The sequence below is a fragment of the Cloeon dipterum genome, chromosome 4 (genome assembly GCF_949628265.1).
Source record: "Cloeon dipterum chromosome 4, ieCloDipt1.1, whole genome shotgun sequence".
Lineage (NCBI taxonomy): Eukaryota > Metazoa > Arthropoda > Insecta > Ephemeroptera > Baetidae > Cloeon > Cloeon dipterum.
The window spans coordinates 6,367,617-6,380,842 of record NC_088789.1 but is presented as its reverse complement, the minus strand read 5'-3'; the positions used below and the strand labels follow the sequence as shown (position 1 = coordinate 6,380,842).

Here is a 13,226-nt window from a genome sequence, read left to right as displayed (position 1 = left end):
AAAAATTATGAAGTAAGCATTGATACCAAATCAGCGCCTCCCAGTTGATAAAAAGCTAATCGGTCTCCTCCAAATACGCTTATCAGTGCCACGATATCGTTAAAGTACGTCTTGCACAGTGAAATTTCGCAGTATCTTGTAGAAAAATGGCTGAAACTCAATATCTTGACTCTCGGATGGCGCTTCTGAACAAAAGACTTGAAGCTCTTAAACTAGGAAAGTACACTGATTGCTCGTTCTTGGTCGGACCAGAAGATGCAGACGCAAAGGTACTTTCTAAAAAGCGTAAATTGAGTCTATAAGGTGCAGCAAGGGTGCGATTCACCTTTGCACTGTCACCTAAGAATAAAAAATCTAAATTGTATTTTTGAAAATGATTATAAACATTAAGAAATGTAATTAAAAGTTGTCCCATGTCTGAACTTCGTAAAAATTTTCATAGAACTTCGTTTTTTTTTAACTTGATAGCACGGGTTCTAACCAACAGAATTTACGAAAAATTGCCACCGTTGAACTCATCTCAACCTCCTCTGACCAGCTGAAGGTTTTAGAGTTGTTTACCTTCCAACCCCGATTGCTAAAATAATTTTAAAACTGAGGAAAATACTTTTGAGAACATTTTTACTGTAGTAAATCCAAGGGGTTGAAGGGGTGAGGGTTAGAACACCCTTAAATATTCAGGGTAGGTTGAGACGTGTCTAAAGGTACTTAATTTTTGTAATTCTAATGGTTAGAACCCGTGATTTAGAGTCAACAAAAACAAAATTGAAAAATTTCGTGTTTTGAAATTATTTTAAACTCCAAATCTCGAATTCTAAACCATCAGAATGGCAAAAACTACCCACCGTTGAACTCGTCTCGACCTCCCCTGACCATCTGAAGGGGTGCTTATGCTTAGTCTTCAACCGTTAAGTTCCTTTACTTCATCCCTTTCGAAAGAGTAAAAATTTTATGCCTCTGGATTTTTGTATTAAATTTGCATTACATTTTAAAATATTTTTCGGTTGTTGTACTGGGTGTTAATTTACTTAGAAAAGTTTTTTGATAAAACATTTTTAAACCCACACAGATGGAGCATGATAAAATTTCTATTATCAAAATTACAAAATTTAGCAATGGGGTGAAAAGGGGATGGGGAAGGAATTCCTCAATACTTTAGCTGGTTATTGGAGTTCGAGACGAACTGCAATTATGATGCAATTATGATGGCGTGCTTTGGAGGTGCAAAAAACCTGGAAAATCGAAAATGTCATATTTTTTGTAGTGGAATTTCTCGAAAACTAATGATAAACCCACTTTAAAATTTTCAGCTTGATATTTTGCTGCGGCGAGGATTATTATTTCTTATTTGAAACAGGAAAAGCGGAAAATTTGTGGCATATCCTGTCCAGTCCTGTTCCGTTGAAAATACTTCTATCTCCGTGGGAAATACCGGAAAAATACCGGATTCCAGTTTCCAGTTTCGGTTCCTTGTCTTGAGATTCACTCTTGTTGACTGATAGGAAGTACTAATAAGAAAATTAATTTGTGAAACCTAGTAATTACTTTCGTAAAAAACAATTTTGGTAAAAAATGTTGGATAATTAAATGTTAATTTTAATTTATTTTTACAAAATTGCAATATTTTTTTTAAAATTTCCCTTTTTTTAGGAAGTGCACGCTGTTAAGTCGATCATGATGATGGGCAGCGAATTTATGGAAGGACTGTTTAACAGTCCTCTCCCTCTACCAAACCCTGTTCGCATCAATAACGTCGAGCCTCATATTTTCGAGCTCGTAGTGGAGTAAGGGAAAGGAATATATTGCCAAATCAAATTTGCGAGCTTCAATTGGCAGGTTCCTGCATCTCACCGAATTTAACTCCAACGTAGATTGCATGGACGTGGTTGAATTGGCAATAGCAGCCGATCATCTGCTGATCGAAACGCTTAAATCGCATTGCAAGGCTTTGATCGAGTCAAAAGTTACTGTGGAAAATATTTGGCCAGTATTAAATAGGGTCTTGGAATTTGGCATGGAAGACGTGGCTCAAGCCTGCAATCAAGTAATTCGCAGTTAAATATAAAATTAAAATTTATCCCCTTTTATTTATTAGGTTCTTTGTGACGATACAAGAGCTTGCGTCGAATCTTCTGAATTTCTGCGAGCATCCTCTGCGAGTTTAAACCATATGCTTTCATTAGACGTTCTTTCGATCACGTCAGAAATCCATCTAATTGATATTTGTTGGAAATGGGCTCAGCATCAGGAGGATGAGAGGTTATACAGAAGAAACCGTGTTTGAAAATTATTAAAATATTTTTCCTTCAGAGACGCAATGCGTAGTTTGCTGACTGGATTGCGGTTTTTAACTCTGACCCCCGTCGACGCGGCCAACCTCCCAGATTTCCTGACGGACAAAGAGAAAGCGGCAATCATGGAATATTGCATCACCAAAAACAAGAAGTCGGATATTCCTGCAACCCTGTGCGCCACGACCGCTCAGAGAGAGTACATTCTTATGGAGATGACCCAGCTGATTGCACTGGCGACAAATGGCGAGGAATCTGCGTGCGAGGATCTGGCCAAGTTTTCAGATTACTACGCAATTTCCAACAAAATCGAGTTCAGACCACTCCAAGACCTTTACATAACAGGTCTTTCGTGCTTTGGCGTGATTTTGGAGGGTTGCGTAAACCCCGGAATAAAATTTAACCCTTTGAAAAATAGCTACGAGAAAATTGAGACCAAAACAAGTGCGTTTAATTGCACGGTGACACTCAGGGGTCTCGGCAACAAAGATGAAACCTGGGATCTGACCAATCTACCCTCTAATACGCCGTGGGCAGTAAAGCTAAGAGAACCCGTGCTTCTGAAGAAAAACATCGAGTACTCTGCCAATTTGCTTTACCATCCTCGAAGCTGCAACTATTATTTTTTGAACAAACGAAACGAGGACGATGTTAACAGCTCCCTACAAAATTTGCTGCACCCAAGAGTGTTTTCTTCATTTAATGTGACTTGGTCCAGTGATTACCACACGCAAAATCGCAATGGTTTGAATGGACCAATCTTTTTGCACAATATCAGCTATGTAATTAAAAAATAAAACCTAAAATGTACTGACAGACGTTTTTATAAACATAATATAATGTGAGTTAATTAAATTTCAACCCATCCCATTTCATTTTTTTTTCAAAATTGTGTCACGCATACGAAATATATTTCGCACAAAAGATGGGAATTATAATACCTGTACATTTGAATACAAAAAATGTCTAATTTATTGCTGCGAAAGTGAAAAAAAATAAAACCACAGAGTGATTGCTGATTGAGAAACATCCACGTGAATATAATAGAAAAAGAGAAAAAGGGAAATAGACCATGTTATACTTTTATAGTTTATTATTGAATTAACCTTGCCAAATAATCAGTTGTGACATGAATGTAAAAGAATTGTTTTGTGTGTAAAGAAAAATATCCTATTTTCAATAAATTATAATTATATAATTTTTCGTTGAGGCACTACGCGCGGATCGCAGCTCGCGGTCATCCTTTTCCCGCGTCAAAATTCAGAGGGCGTTTCGAGCGAGAGGAACAAATGAATAGCGAGAGCGAGAGTAGCAACAAAAATATAACTCATTGATGACAACGCGTTTCTCGGTCAGAAAATCCAGTAATTTTTGCTTAATTTCATCGGGAATATTTGATATCGCTGAATAAACATGAGCTCGATTGGAACAGGAGTGAGTATTACCAAAATAATATCTAAAATCTGTATACCTTTGAATCGTACTGTCTAAAAAAATCATTGTTTCAAATCCACCAAACCGGCGACTTTAAATTCGGCACTTAATTTCTCGGTATTATTTCAGTATGACCTGTCCGCTTCACAATTCTCCCCAGATGGACGAGTTTTCCAAGTAGAATATGCACAGAAAGCAGTGGAGAACAGCGGGTAAGGCGCAAGCATCGTAATTCCTAATTTTTGTATGGTAAAGTTACAGTTTCTGCCGGGTTAAACATCTTGCCATTTCTTATGAGATTCCCATGTAAAAGTAAGGGTGGCGAAAACTGTAATACTGGTGAAAACTAAATTTTCCATACACATAATATATGATATCTCGCTACGACTGTAGTATGTAGATAACTGATATAACATTATTTGCTAACTAAGCTGCATTAAAATTAAATTACTTTTAATCTACACTCAGAATCAATGAATTCAATTCAATATAAAATTGCTACAAAAAATTATCAATAATGTTTTCGTTTTCAGCACTGCTATTGGTCTCCGAGGGAAGGATGGTGTGGTGTTTGCTGTGGAAAAATTAGTCCAATCCAAATTGTATGAGTTTGGAGCCAACAAACGCATTTTCACTGTTGATTCTCATGTTGGAATGGTATTTTTTCACCATTTTTTCAAAACCGGTCTTCTCATAATAAAATTTTAGGCCGTCGCTGGTTTGCTCGCTGACGCCAAGCAGATTGTCGAGACTTCAAGGTCCGAGTGCGCTGATTACAGAAGTCAGTACGGCAGCAACATCCCACTGAAGGTGATAAATTAATCATTTCTAGCCCCGGAATTGTGAATTAATTGGCTCTTGTTTGCAGTATCTGAATGACCGTGTGTCCATGTTCATGCACGCCTACACCCTATACAGCGCTGTGAGGCCTTTTGGCTGCAGCGCCATCATGGGCTCTTATGACCCCATCGAGGGACCAGCAATGTTTGTTGTTGACTCATCAGGAGTGTCGCATGTAAGGAACAATGACCATTAAATTAAATAACAAAATATATTTAATTATAATAAATTCTACATTCTCAGGGATACTATGGCTGTGCGATTGGAAAAGCTAAACAGTCAGCCAAGACTGAGATGGAGAAGCTAAATCTTGCGAACATGAGCTGCAGGGAACTCGTGAAAGAAGCTGCGAGAATGTAATTATTGAAATCAGTGCTAGCCGTGGCCATATTTTTGGCGCTGGTTCCAGCACACTCCTTTGCTTTCGTGTGATAAACAATTATTGATTTTATTCACAGTATTTATCTTGTCCACGATGAGCTGAAGGACAAAGCTTTTGAACTGGAACTTAGCTGGGTTGGAGAGGCCACTGGAGGCAGACATGAGAGAGTACCAAAGGAAATCTTCCAGGAAGCTGAGAAGTTCGCTAACTCTGCTCTTGAAGATGATTCCGAGTCGGATTCTGAGGATGCTTAATTTGTTAATTTCTTAATACGTTCAAAATCGTTTGATAAATTTCATTATAATAAAAATTAAGATGACTTAAGATACAATTTCAATGGATTTAATCTAAAAGATGGTCAGAAACTGATTGATTTAAAAAAATTAACAGTGTCCGTTCTTTTGTATATTTTCTATTCTCAGAAATTATAAAATCAAATTTTATATTTTCCTCGCAATTAAAAACAAATTCTTTCCATCCTGAAAGAACTTACAGGTGGGCGATAATAATTCAGTGATCACGTGAAAAAGAAAATTTTCCAGTGGTGGATGGATAGTGGTTTATGTCCTGAAGAGAGAAAAAAAGAAAGGACAGGGTGGAACTTGAGAACCATTATTTCCCCCTCCGGTCCCCTCTACTGGCATAACACGCAACCGCCTCTCCCTCTCTATTACGACGTCACGCAATAATAATATGGTCGCCATTTGGTGAAGACGTCAAACTCAAAACAGTGGTCGGTGGTTAATGTAATTTACGTAATACGAGGGCGTTTTTCTAGTAAGTTTCAACAGTCATTCTCCTAGTCAATCAGCCCAAGTCTACTGAGTCGGTGTGAAGAAGTAAGTCAGATTTTGCAGCATGTGTCGTTCCCTAAATTCAGCAAAGATTGTGCAATATTTTGGAAACAACAGTTTGACCTTTTTATAAAGCTAGCCGTACTCGCCCTCCTTTTTAGTCTGTCACGCTTTCTCTTTAAAATTTTTTCGATTTTTTGCATTTTGATAGGATTAATGATCTGCTGTGACACACATAATTATTACGTTTTATACTTCGTTGCGGTAGCGGCTAATGACTGTAACTACACTTGGTAGCGAGCGGCGAATGACTGGTAATTCAAATACCTCGGCGTTTTTTACCTTTATTTACATCGATACCGATTTTACAGGAGAGACTTAAAACGAGTTTATTAAATTTGCGTTATGAGTTGGTAGAATCGATATCGATATTTAAAATCTGCATTATCGTGAAGCTATTTTCATACCGTCACACCATAAGAAATCTTCGTCTCACTAATTTATTTTATAGCCAAAACTTGACCCTGAAGGTGGTATTAAACATTTGAGTTTGATTACCAAGTGATTATGCTGCCTTAAGACATTGATTTGTGCAAATAATTAAAGATACAGCTATGCAATTTGATATTTATTATGGTTATTATCGTAATTATGTGATAATTTGACAAAAAATATTAGCAAAAATACATACCATACACGCATACATAAAATTTGATTTTTGCCAACATTGTCATCGCTAAATCTCGGGTTCAAAGTGTCAGAAATGCAAAAACGGCACACCGTTCGACTCGTCTAGAGCTTAGAATACGAGATTTAGGGATGACTATGTCGGCAAAGATCAAGTTTAACGTTATATTATGAGCGCGTGCATGCATTTTTGCTAACATTGCCACCGCCAAATCTTGGGTTCTAATTATAAAAAAATGTAAAAACTGCACACCGTTCGACTCATCTCAATTTCCTATAGATAGCCAATGCAATTTAGGGTAGTATTTTTTTAATTTAAGAGACTTGTTTTGTAGAGAAAAAGTGTCTGAAAGTGCTAAGCAACGCGATTTTTATCTTATCTGTAGTGCACAGGGTGGAAGGGGGATGAGGGTTGATCACCTTCCAAACCCTTCGGCTATCTAGGGAAGGTTTAGACGAGTTGAACGGTGTGCTGTTCTTGTAATTCTGATGTCTTAAACCCGAGATTTGGCGATGACAATGTCGGCGATTATTGAGTTTTGATTTCTGCGATTGCTGCATGTATTGTCATCGCATACACTAGATGGCATAAAAATCACGCTTCTAACCATCATAATGGTGTAAAATTTTGTCCTGGTGTAGATCATTGTAAAAAAAAACAAAAGACGCACGAAACCGTGTTTGGTAACGAAGTGCAGTTAAAGGTAAAAAACGCCGAGGTATTTGAATTACCAGTCATTCGCCGCTCGCTACCAAGTGTAGTTACAGTCATTAGCCGCTACCACAACGACTTCTAATTTTATTCGAGTTTCCTGTCTCTTTGGTTTCGTCATCATTCTTTGTTTAGATTTTCCTACCCACACTCACAAAATACTGCTTACACCTGCTACAGTTAATAAAATTTACATTTGATTCTTGTTATTGCAGTGATTCGAATAAAAGACGAAAGGCGTGAAGACTGGATATGCTTCTTCTGCTGCCATGTTCGGACAGCAACTATATCCATTGGAATTTGGCAGCTGGTGAGTTTATTCCCATGGATATTGCAAATTTCCCCCATTAAATTGTTTTTGAAATGACAACATGACACATTATATATCTTACTAAAACTGCGGTCAACTAAGGAAAGATATCTCCAACTCTTAGCTTAACAAATTAAAAAGAAATTATAAATTATTTTAATTTAATCATTTCATGAAAGCAAAACTTACACAGCTTTAGGGTCAACGCTAATTTTAGTAAATTTGTATTTAAGATGCTGCAAATTCTATCATTGGCCACTGTTGCCGTGATGGTGAGCCACCCTGAATTGGCAGAAAACCATGGCAGGCCAATTACCAGCGCTCCTCCCGAGGATGAATCTACCGGATCTCCTTTGCCGACTCCGCTCTCCAGGACTCCTTCGTATTCTCGTAAGAGCTCGTGTAATTTATATCATGCCGCTTTTGTGAATTAAAGAAATCTTCCTAGGAGACCCGAACATGAACACTCAGATCAATTTGATTGCCATCGCGAGCACTATCGCCCTGATCTACGGCGCCGCCAAAGGACGACCCTTTTACCTTCTGCCTTACTTCTGCTTGAAGGTCTTCGACTTTTGCTTGGCTGTGTAAGTTTCTCACTTGAAACAATAATTTTGACATTTTTTATCTTTTCCTGGTTAAAACCAAACAAATTGGATCATTTCCAGGGTGATTGCCATCAGCTACCTGTGTGCCCTGCCCTCCCTGACGGCCCTTGCCAAGCAAGCTGAAGAACAAGGAAATGAAATGGTAAAGAAGCAATTGCACAACATGAACCCCTCTGCGCTTGGATTTGTCACAATTTTGGCCCTGGTTGCTGCTCTCTACATCAAGGTAAGACCAAATTATTCTATTTTCTGCATCAATTTGTTTATCTCGCTCCAAGCATTTATTCTAAACAAAAATATTTTTACCATTGCACAAGATACAAATAATACTGATAAGAAAAATGTAATGCTCTCTGCACTGAAAACACGCTTTCAACGCGTCATTCGTGAGGAAACAAAGTTATTTCCTCGTGATTTAATTTTGCTATTAGGTTCCGATAAATCCAATATAGGGTTATAAATATTATACAAATTGAAACTGTTAATATTTTACAAACATAATATTTTGCTTCTTAGGCGGCAGTTATTTAGAAATATTGAGAATGAATCATTTCTGAAGCAGGAAATTATTTTTTTATGTGACTCATCATGTCTTAACTATTAGGTATTGTATTAAAGCCTTTAGTAAAGAATTTAATGATCAGTCTGTTGATTTTTATAATGATTATATATGAAGAATATTTCAACAAAAATAGAAAGAGTCAGGCCAAAAATAACAAGACTTAGTTTCAGGATATTAAAAAGAATAAATAACTATAATAGAAAGAAACCTGTCAAATTCAATGAAAAAATTTCCTTTATAGCGCTAATTTTCATTCCGTTCTTGGAATTTTGTAAATAAAATCACTTATCCTGTTACGATTTTATTTCCATTCATCTGGTTACGTTGCTTACAGAATAATTGTGCAAACCGTAAAAAAATTACACCTCGTTGGCCTGGCGCCATTCATCCATTCTTCTCAAATTTCAAATAATTATCTAATTTCAATTATTGCTAATATTCGGTTGCAGCTGTACCTGTTGAGTGTGATCTGGCGTTGCTACCGCTACTTGACCCTGCGGCGAATGTCGGGCCGCGCGACCGTCAGCGTGCTTGGAGCAGCCGGATTGGCTGAGCTGGGCCCTGACTACGACATTCACCCGGCAGCCGCAGCTGCCGTCGTGGCCTCAGGCTCTGCAGCTGGTGGCCCTGCGGCCAACGCGGCTCTGCTCAACCCGCCTGAGTACTCCAAAATTGTCAAGGAGCCGCCACCGATGATTACCCCCAGGCCCGAGACACCGCCGCCACCCTACAGCTCCACTCTCAATCTCAACCCGGCTACAAATGCCGCCCCGACCACTTCCGCCACCACAGCTGCCGCCCAGCAGTAAATGGCAATGCTCGCCTGCTCGAGCTGATTCCTCCGATTTAGTTACTTAACTGAATTCGGCACGTGACAACCCTTGGTTTGTGCGTGTTTGCTACATTTCTTTATTTGTGATAATTTTCCGTTTAGTCGGCAATCGTTTTGAGTGCACGAGATTTTGATTTGCAAATAATATATAAAAATATAATTATCGTTGTCCGTGCTTTAATGAAATTGCATTTTATCCATTTTACGAAATGCAATGAATTTACAGCAACTACTACTTGGTGTTTCTAGCATCGCTTTAAAAAAATCTACGACCGTGAAAGAGTGCATCTCTATTGAATTGAATGACAAGGTCTTATTATGTACTGAAAGTAACTTTTATTTCACCCAGATTTACATAAATGTTGTTCAAAAGATGACTCAAAATGTATGATGCAATTTTGCCCAGTGGGATTATCTCCATACAAATTTAAAAAGAAAAAATCATTGCTTACAATAACTATTTTTGGTCAAGTCAAACCTCTCAAGAATATGACGGTGTTTGCATGACTGTTGTGTGAGACTGCTGCGCTATAAGAGGCAAACCCAGTGTGTAATTTTAAATGAAAAGCGAAGCAGTTTATGCGATTATACTAATTGTATCGGATTACGCTACTAATAAAATTTAATCAGTGTAGGAAAACGTCTTTTCTTTCGTAACATTTCACTCTAATTTACAATATACAGCTCAACAATGTGGTATAGGGCCAGCCTTAGTTTGTTTGAAATCAGTTACAGCTCTCATGCATAGGGCTGTACAATTTTCACAGAAAAATATTTTTCTGTTTACACAAGGGTACGTATAGTTGTACTTCTGGAATCTTGAACCAAAAAGTCGGAAATCACACAGTTATAGACTATGACTAAATCACACGATAATCTGATGACTTGGAATCATTCATATAGAAAGAGTTAAAACTTTAAAAAACGGAATTGAAACATATATCCTATAGTGTCAACTTTCTGGAAATTATCACCGTGCGTAGACAGGAAAAAATCGCGCGACATATTGGTTGCGGAATATTGTCAGTTACTAGTCAAGAATGCAGAATGCACCTGCTTACACATGCTTAAAATGTGGAACATAGAGATTATGCTTTTGGTCACGAGGTTAATATTTTGATACTCAACATCAACATCCTGACACTTGTTTGGCACTCCTTGCCTCCCTCCGCGTAATGGAATAATATTTTAATTCGGTTCGGGTTCGTCCCTAGGCCCGAAATATTTTGACACAGCGCACGACATATTGTCTGCAGATCGGGCACTCACTCATCTGCTTGCCGCATGTGGTGCAGGTGACAACGTGGCCACAATCCAGCAGCACACAGTCAATCGGAGCAGCCATGCACACTTTGCACAGGTTTTCATCACTTAGAGCATCGACATCTGAAAAAAATGGCTGTGTGAAATTGGGGACATGATGGGAAATAAACTTCAGTAACCAAAAGTGAACCAGAAATTGTAATGATGGGTTTTGAATGAATGTTAATTAAATATTTGTTTTCCTAACAGAGGACTCACACTATGTAATATTATTTGATCTTGTATGTCCAACGTTCTTAAAATGTAATTGGGATTTAATTTAGCTTCCGTAGGAGCGAGTTTCAAATTATTTATGATATTGTTCAGTTTATAATAAATCATTGTACTATTTTATTTCTATTCATCCGAAAAAAAATTAGTATAGATTAAGATAAAGTTGATGAAGAATGGTGACTTTGTGCACAGTTATTTTGCAACCAAACATAGCTATCATTACTGAAAATGAGTTGTTTGGACATGCTTCAGGGTAATTAGAACTCAAGTGCTAACATGAAAACAGATGGTGCTTTGTTAGACTAACCTATTTTTAAGTTTTCCTGCAGCTGACTTCTGAGGCGTTTCACACGTTCTTGCAGCTCTGACTTTTCGCAACAGCCTCGAAAGTCTACCCTATGATTTGTGAGTAATATCTGAAACAATATGGCGCAGAAGTTGTTTGAAAATTTGAATTTGTTTTATGAGATACCAATCTGAAATGATTGGATTAAATCGCAAACATTGAAATCCTAAAATAGAATAAAAAATATTTTTATTCTCAAAGGGATTGATACCTTAAGGTTTTTGACTGGCAACTTTTCCAATTCTTCATCAGTCAACATGGATATCTGTAAACAGACAGTTTAGAGGAGACCAGCAAAGAAAACTCAACAAACAATTACATTTGTTCTACTAATTGAAAGGATGGTCTCCGATGTGGAGCGCTGAGGAACACTGCTGGACGCGCCTGACTCCCTGTGCGATGAAGAGCTGGACGCATTAAGGTTTGGCTGCGAGCCGGACAGGCCGCTGCCGTTAACGAGATTGGTCAGCAGGGGGTTGGCCAGCCCGCCGAGGGGCAGCGATGTGGACATGGGCTCCTCGGGCTGCTGTTCACGGGTGCCCGGAATCGGGACGGATTCTGACTCGACAGGGTCATTTGGCGGAGACGGCGGCGCTTCCTCTGCGGCAACCACATTAATCAAGGGCACCTCAGCAGGCGGCGGAGGGTCTGGGGGCAGGTGCGACGAAGGTGAGCTGTTGTTAGAGCTTGGTACGTGCGGCTCTGTGTCTCCAGATGAGGTCGACGAACTCTGCTCGTTGATAACAACCCATGATTCATCGACGCCTCTCGCTGACGTCCGATGAGGGCTGTATGGGGGAATGGGGTTCAGTTGGAAGCCGCTGCCCAGGTGACTCAGCGCCAGCTCGACCAGCTCTTCCTTTTCTAATAAGTGAAGAAAAATGACTGTGTAATTTTGCTTTAAATAAAAAAGTAAAAAAAACTAACCGACGCATCCGTGCGTAGAGACGCCGTTTGCAGACAAGTATGCTTTGATGTCCCTGGCCTTCAGCGGCTGCAGCTCCGCCCTGTCGATAGGCCAAGTGCTCAGCACTCTGCACGACTTGCAAATCAAAATTCTCTTGTTGAGGCAGTCTGAGCAGAAGCATCGAGCGCACTTGTTGCAAATATACTGGAACAAAATAATATGAATTTGAAGCTCATTTCTAGATGATAACAATATTTGTGTCAAGAGGGGATATAAAGGCAGAAATAAATTCAAGGACAGTTTTTACGGTGCTTGCGTTACGTGTGCATTTCATTTGTACTATGCAGCTCTATCGTTTGTATGATACATACGATGTTAAAATTATTTTAATCGATGCATGCTCATACTTTTTTCCTGATAATGTTAAAGTTGGCACGACAATTCTCGCACTCCTCAGTAGATGTTATGCCTGCGTTAGAGAGTCTCGTCGGCACGTCCTGCAAAGGCGAGCAGTTAAATCAAATGATGAAATCTAGGTTGTTACGAGACTTTACGGATAGGATCCGACGGCAGCTCTTGAGAAACGTCGACATCGTGTGGAATTCCAGGCTGCGGCCGCGATTCTAGCCTACCTCAAGCTAAGGACGTTCCAAGAAACCTCCTCCATCATCCAACCAGACCTGTTTTTGTCTATTCTTAGCTGTCCACTCCTCGTCCTCGCCCTCGCAGTCAATTATATTGTTTGCTGCTCGATTCCCACCACCCACACACTACTAAGTACAAAATTGTTTAGATTGGGCACGCCCACAGTTGCCAACAAAACGTCACTGCGCATTTCCTACACCACCCAACCAAAGAGGTAGCCCGATAGTGGGCACTGCGCACAGACAAAAATTAAATTTGATCCAGAGCCATTGCGCAGACGAAAACAACTCTATTGCAATTTTCTACAACACTAAAATTTTACTTTTAAGTACAACCCTCA

General features: G+C 39.0%; 4 protein-coding genes across 5 annotated transcripts; 3 read left to right on the top strand and 1 right to left on the bottom strand.

Annotated features, from left to right (window-relative positions):
- The first annotated feature begins 88 nt into the window (after positions 1-88).
- LOC135944164 (uncharacterized) lies at positions 89-3,101 on the top strand. Its single transcript, XM_065490949.1, has 5 exons — positions 89-269; positions 1,651-1,784; positions 1,837-2,044; positions 2,096-2,259; positions 2,311-3,101. The coding sequence occupies exons 1-5, from the start codon at positions 147-149 to the stop codon at positions 3,086-3,088; spliced, it is 1,407 nt and encodes a 468-aa protein (XP_065347021.1). The 5' UTR covers positions 89-146; the 3' UTR covers positions 3,089-3,101.
- Positions 3,102-3,574: 473 nt separating this feature from the next.
- Prosalpha7 (proteasome alpha7 subunit) lies at positions 3,575-5,278 on the top strand. The gene is made up of 7 exons (XM_065487521.1): positions 3,575-3,725; positions 3,855-3,937; positions 4,259-4,382; positions 4,434-4,535; positions 4,594-4,740; positions 4,809-4,921; positions 5,024-5,278. The coding sequence occupies exons 1-7, from the start codon at positions 3,705-3,707 to the stop codon at positions 5,199-5,201; spliced, it is 768 nt and encodes a 255-aa protein (XP_065343593.1). The 5' UTR covers positions 3,575-3,704; the 3' UTR covers positions 5,202-5,278.
- A 347-nt stretch (positions 5,279-5,625) lies between these two features.
- On the top strand, positions 5,626-10,092 carry LOC135941789 (lysosomal-associated transmembrane protein 4A). 2 transcript variants are annotated; one of them, XM_065487518.1, is made up of 6 exons: positions 5,626-5,786; positions 7,356-7,450; positions 7,684-7,840; positions 7,899-8,037; positions 8,119-8,284; positions 9,070-10,092. In XM_065487518.1, coding segments are annotated over exons 1-6 (918 nt in total). In that variant the 5' UTR covers positions 5,626-5,785; the 3' UTR covers positions 9,430-10,092. The 2 variants fall into 2 exon arrangements, with proteins under 2 accessions (XP_065343590.1, XP_065343591.1); XM_065487519.1 differs by having other exon boundaries at positions 5,675-5,724.
- On the bottom strand, positions 10,029-13,032 carry LOC135941786 (E3 ubiquitin-protein ligase RNF34). Its single transcript, XM_065487516.1, has 7 exons — positions 12,796-13,032; positions 12,649-12,738; positions 12,262-12,445; positions 11,654-12,198; positions 11,546-11,599; positions 11,296-11,404; positions 10,029-10,838 (listed from the first exon to the last, which is right to left on the bottom strand). The coding sequence occupies exons 1-7, from the start codon at positions 12,832-12,834 to the stop codon at positions 10,663-10,665; spliced, it is 1,197 nt and encodes a 398-aa protein (XP_065343588.1). The 5' UTR covers positions 12,835-13,032; the 3' UTR covers positions 10,029-10,662.
- Between the last annotated feature and the right edge of the window lie 194 nt (positions 13,033-13,226).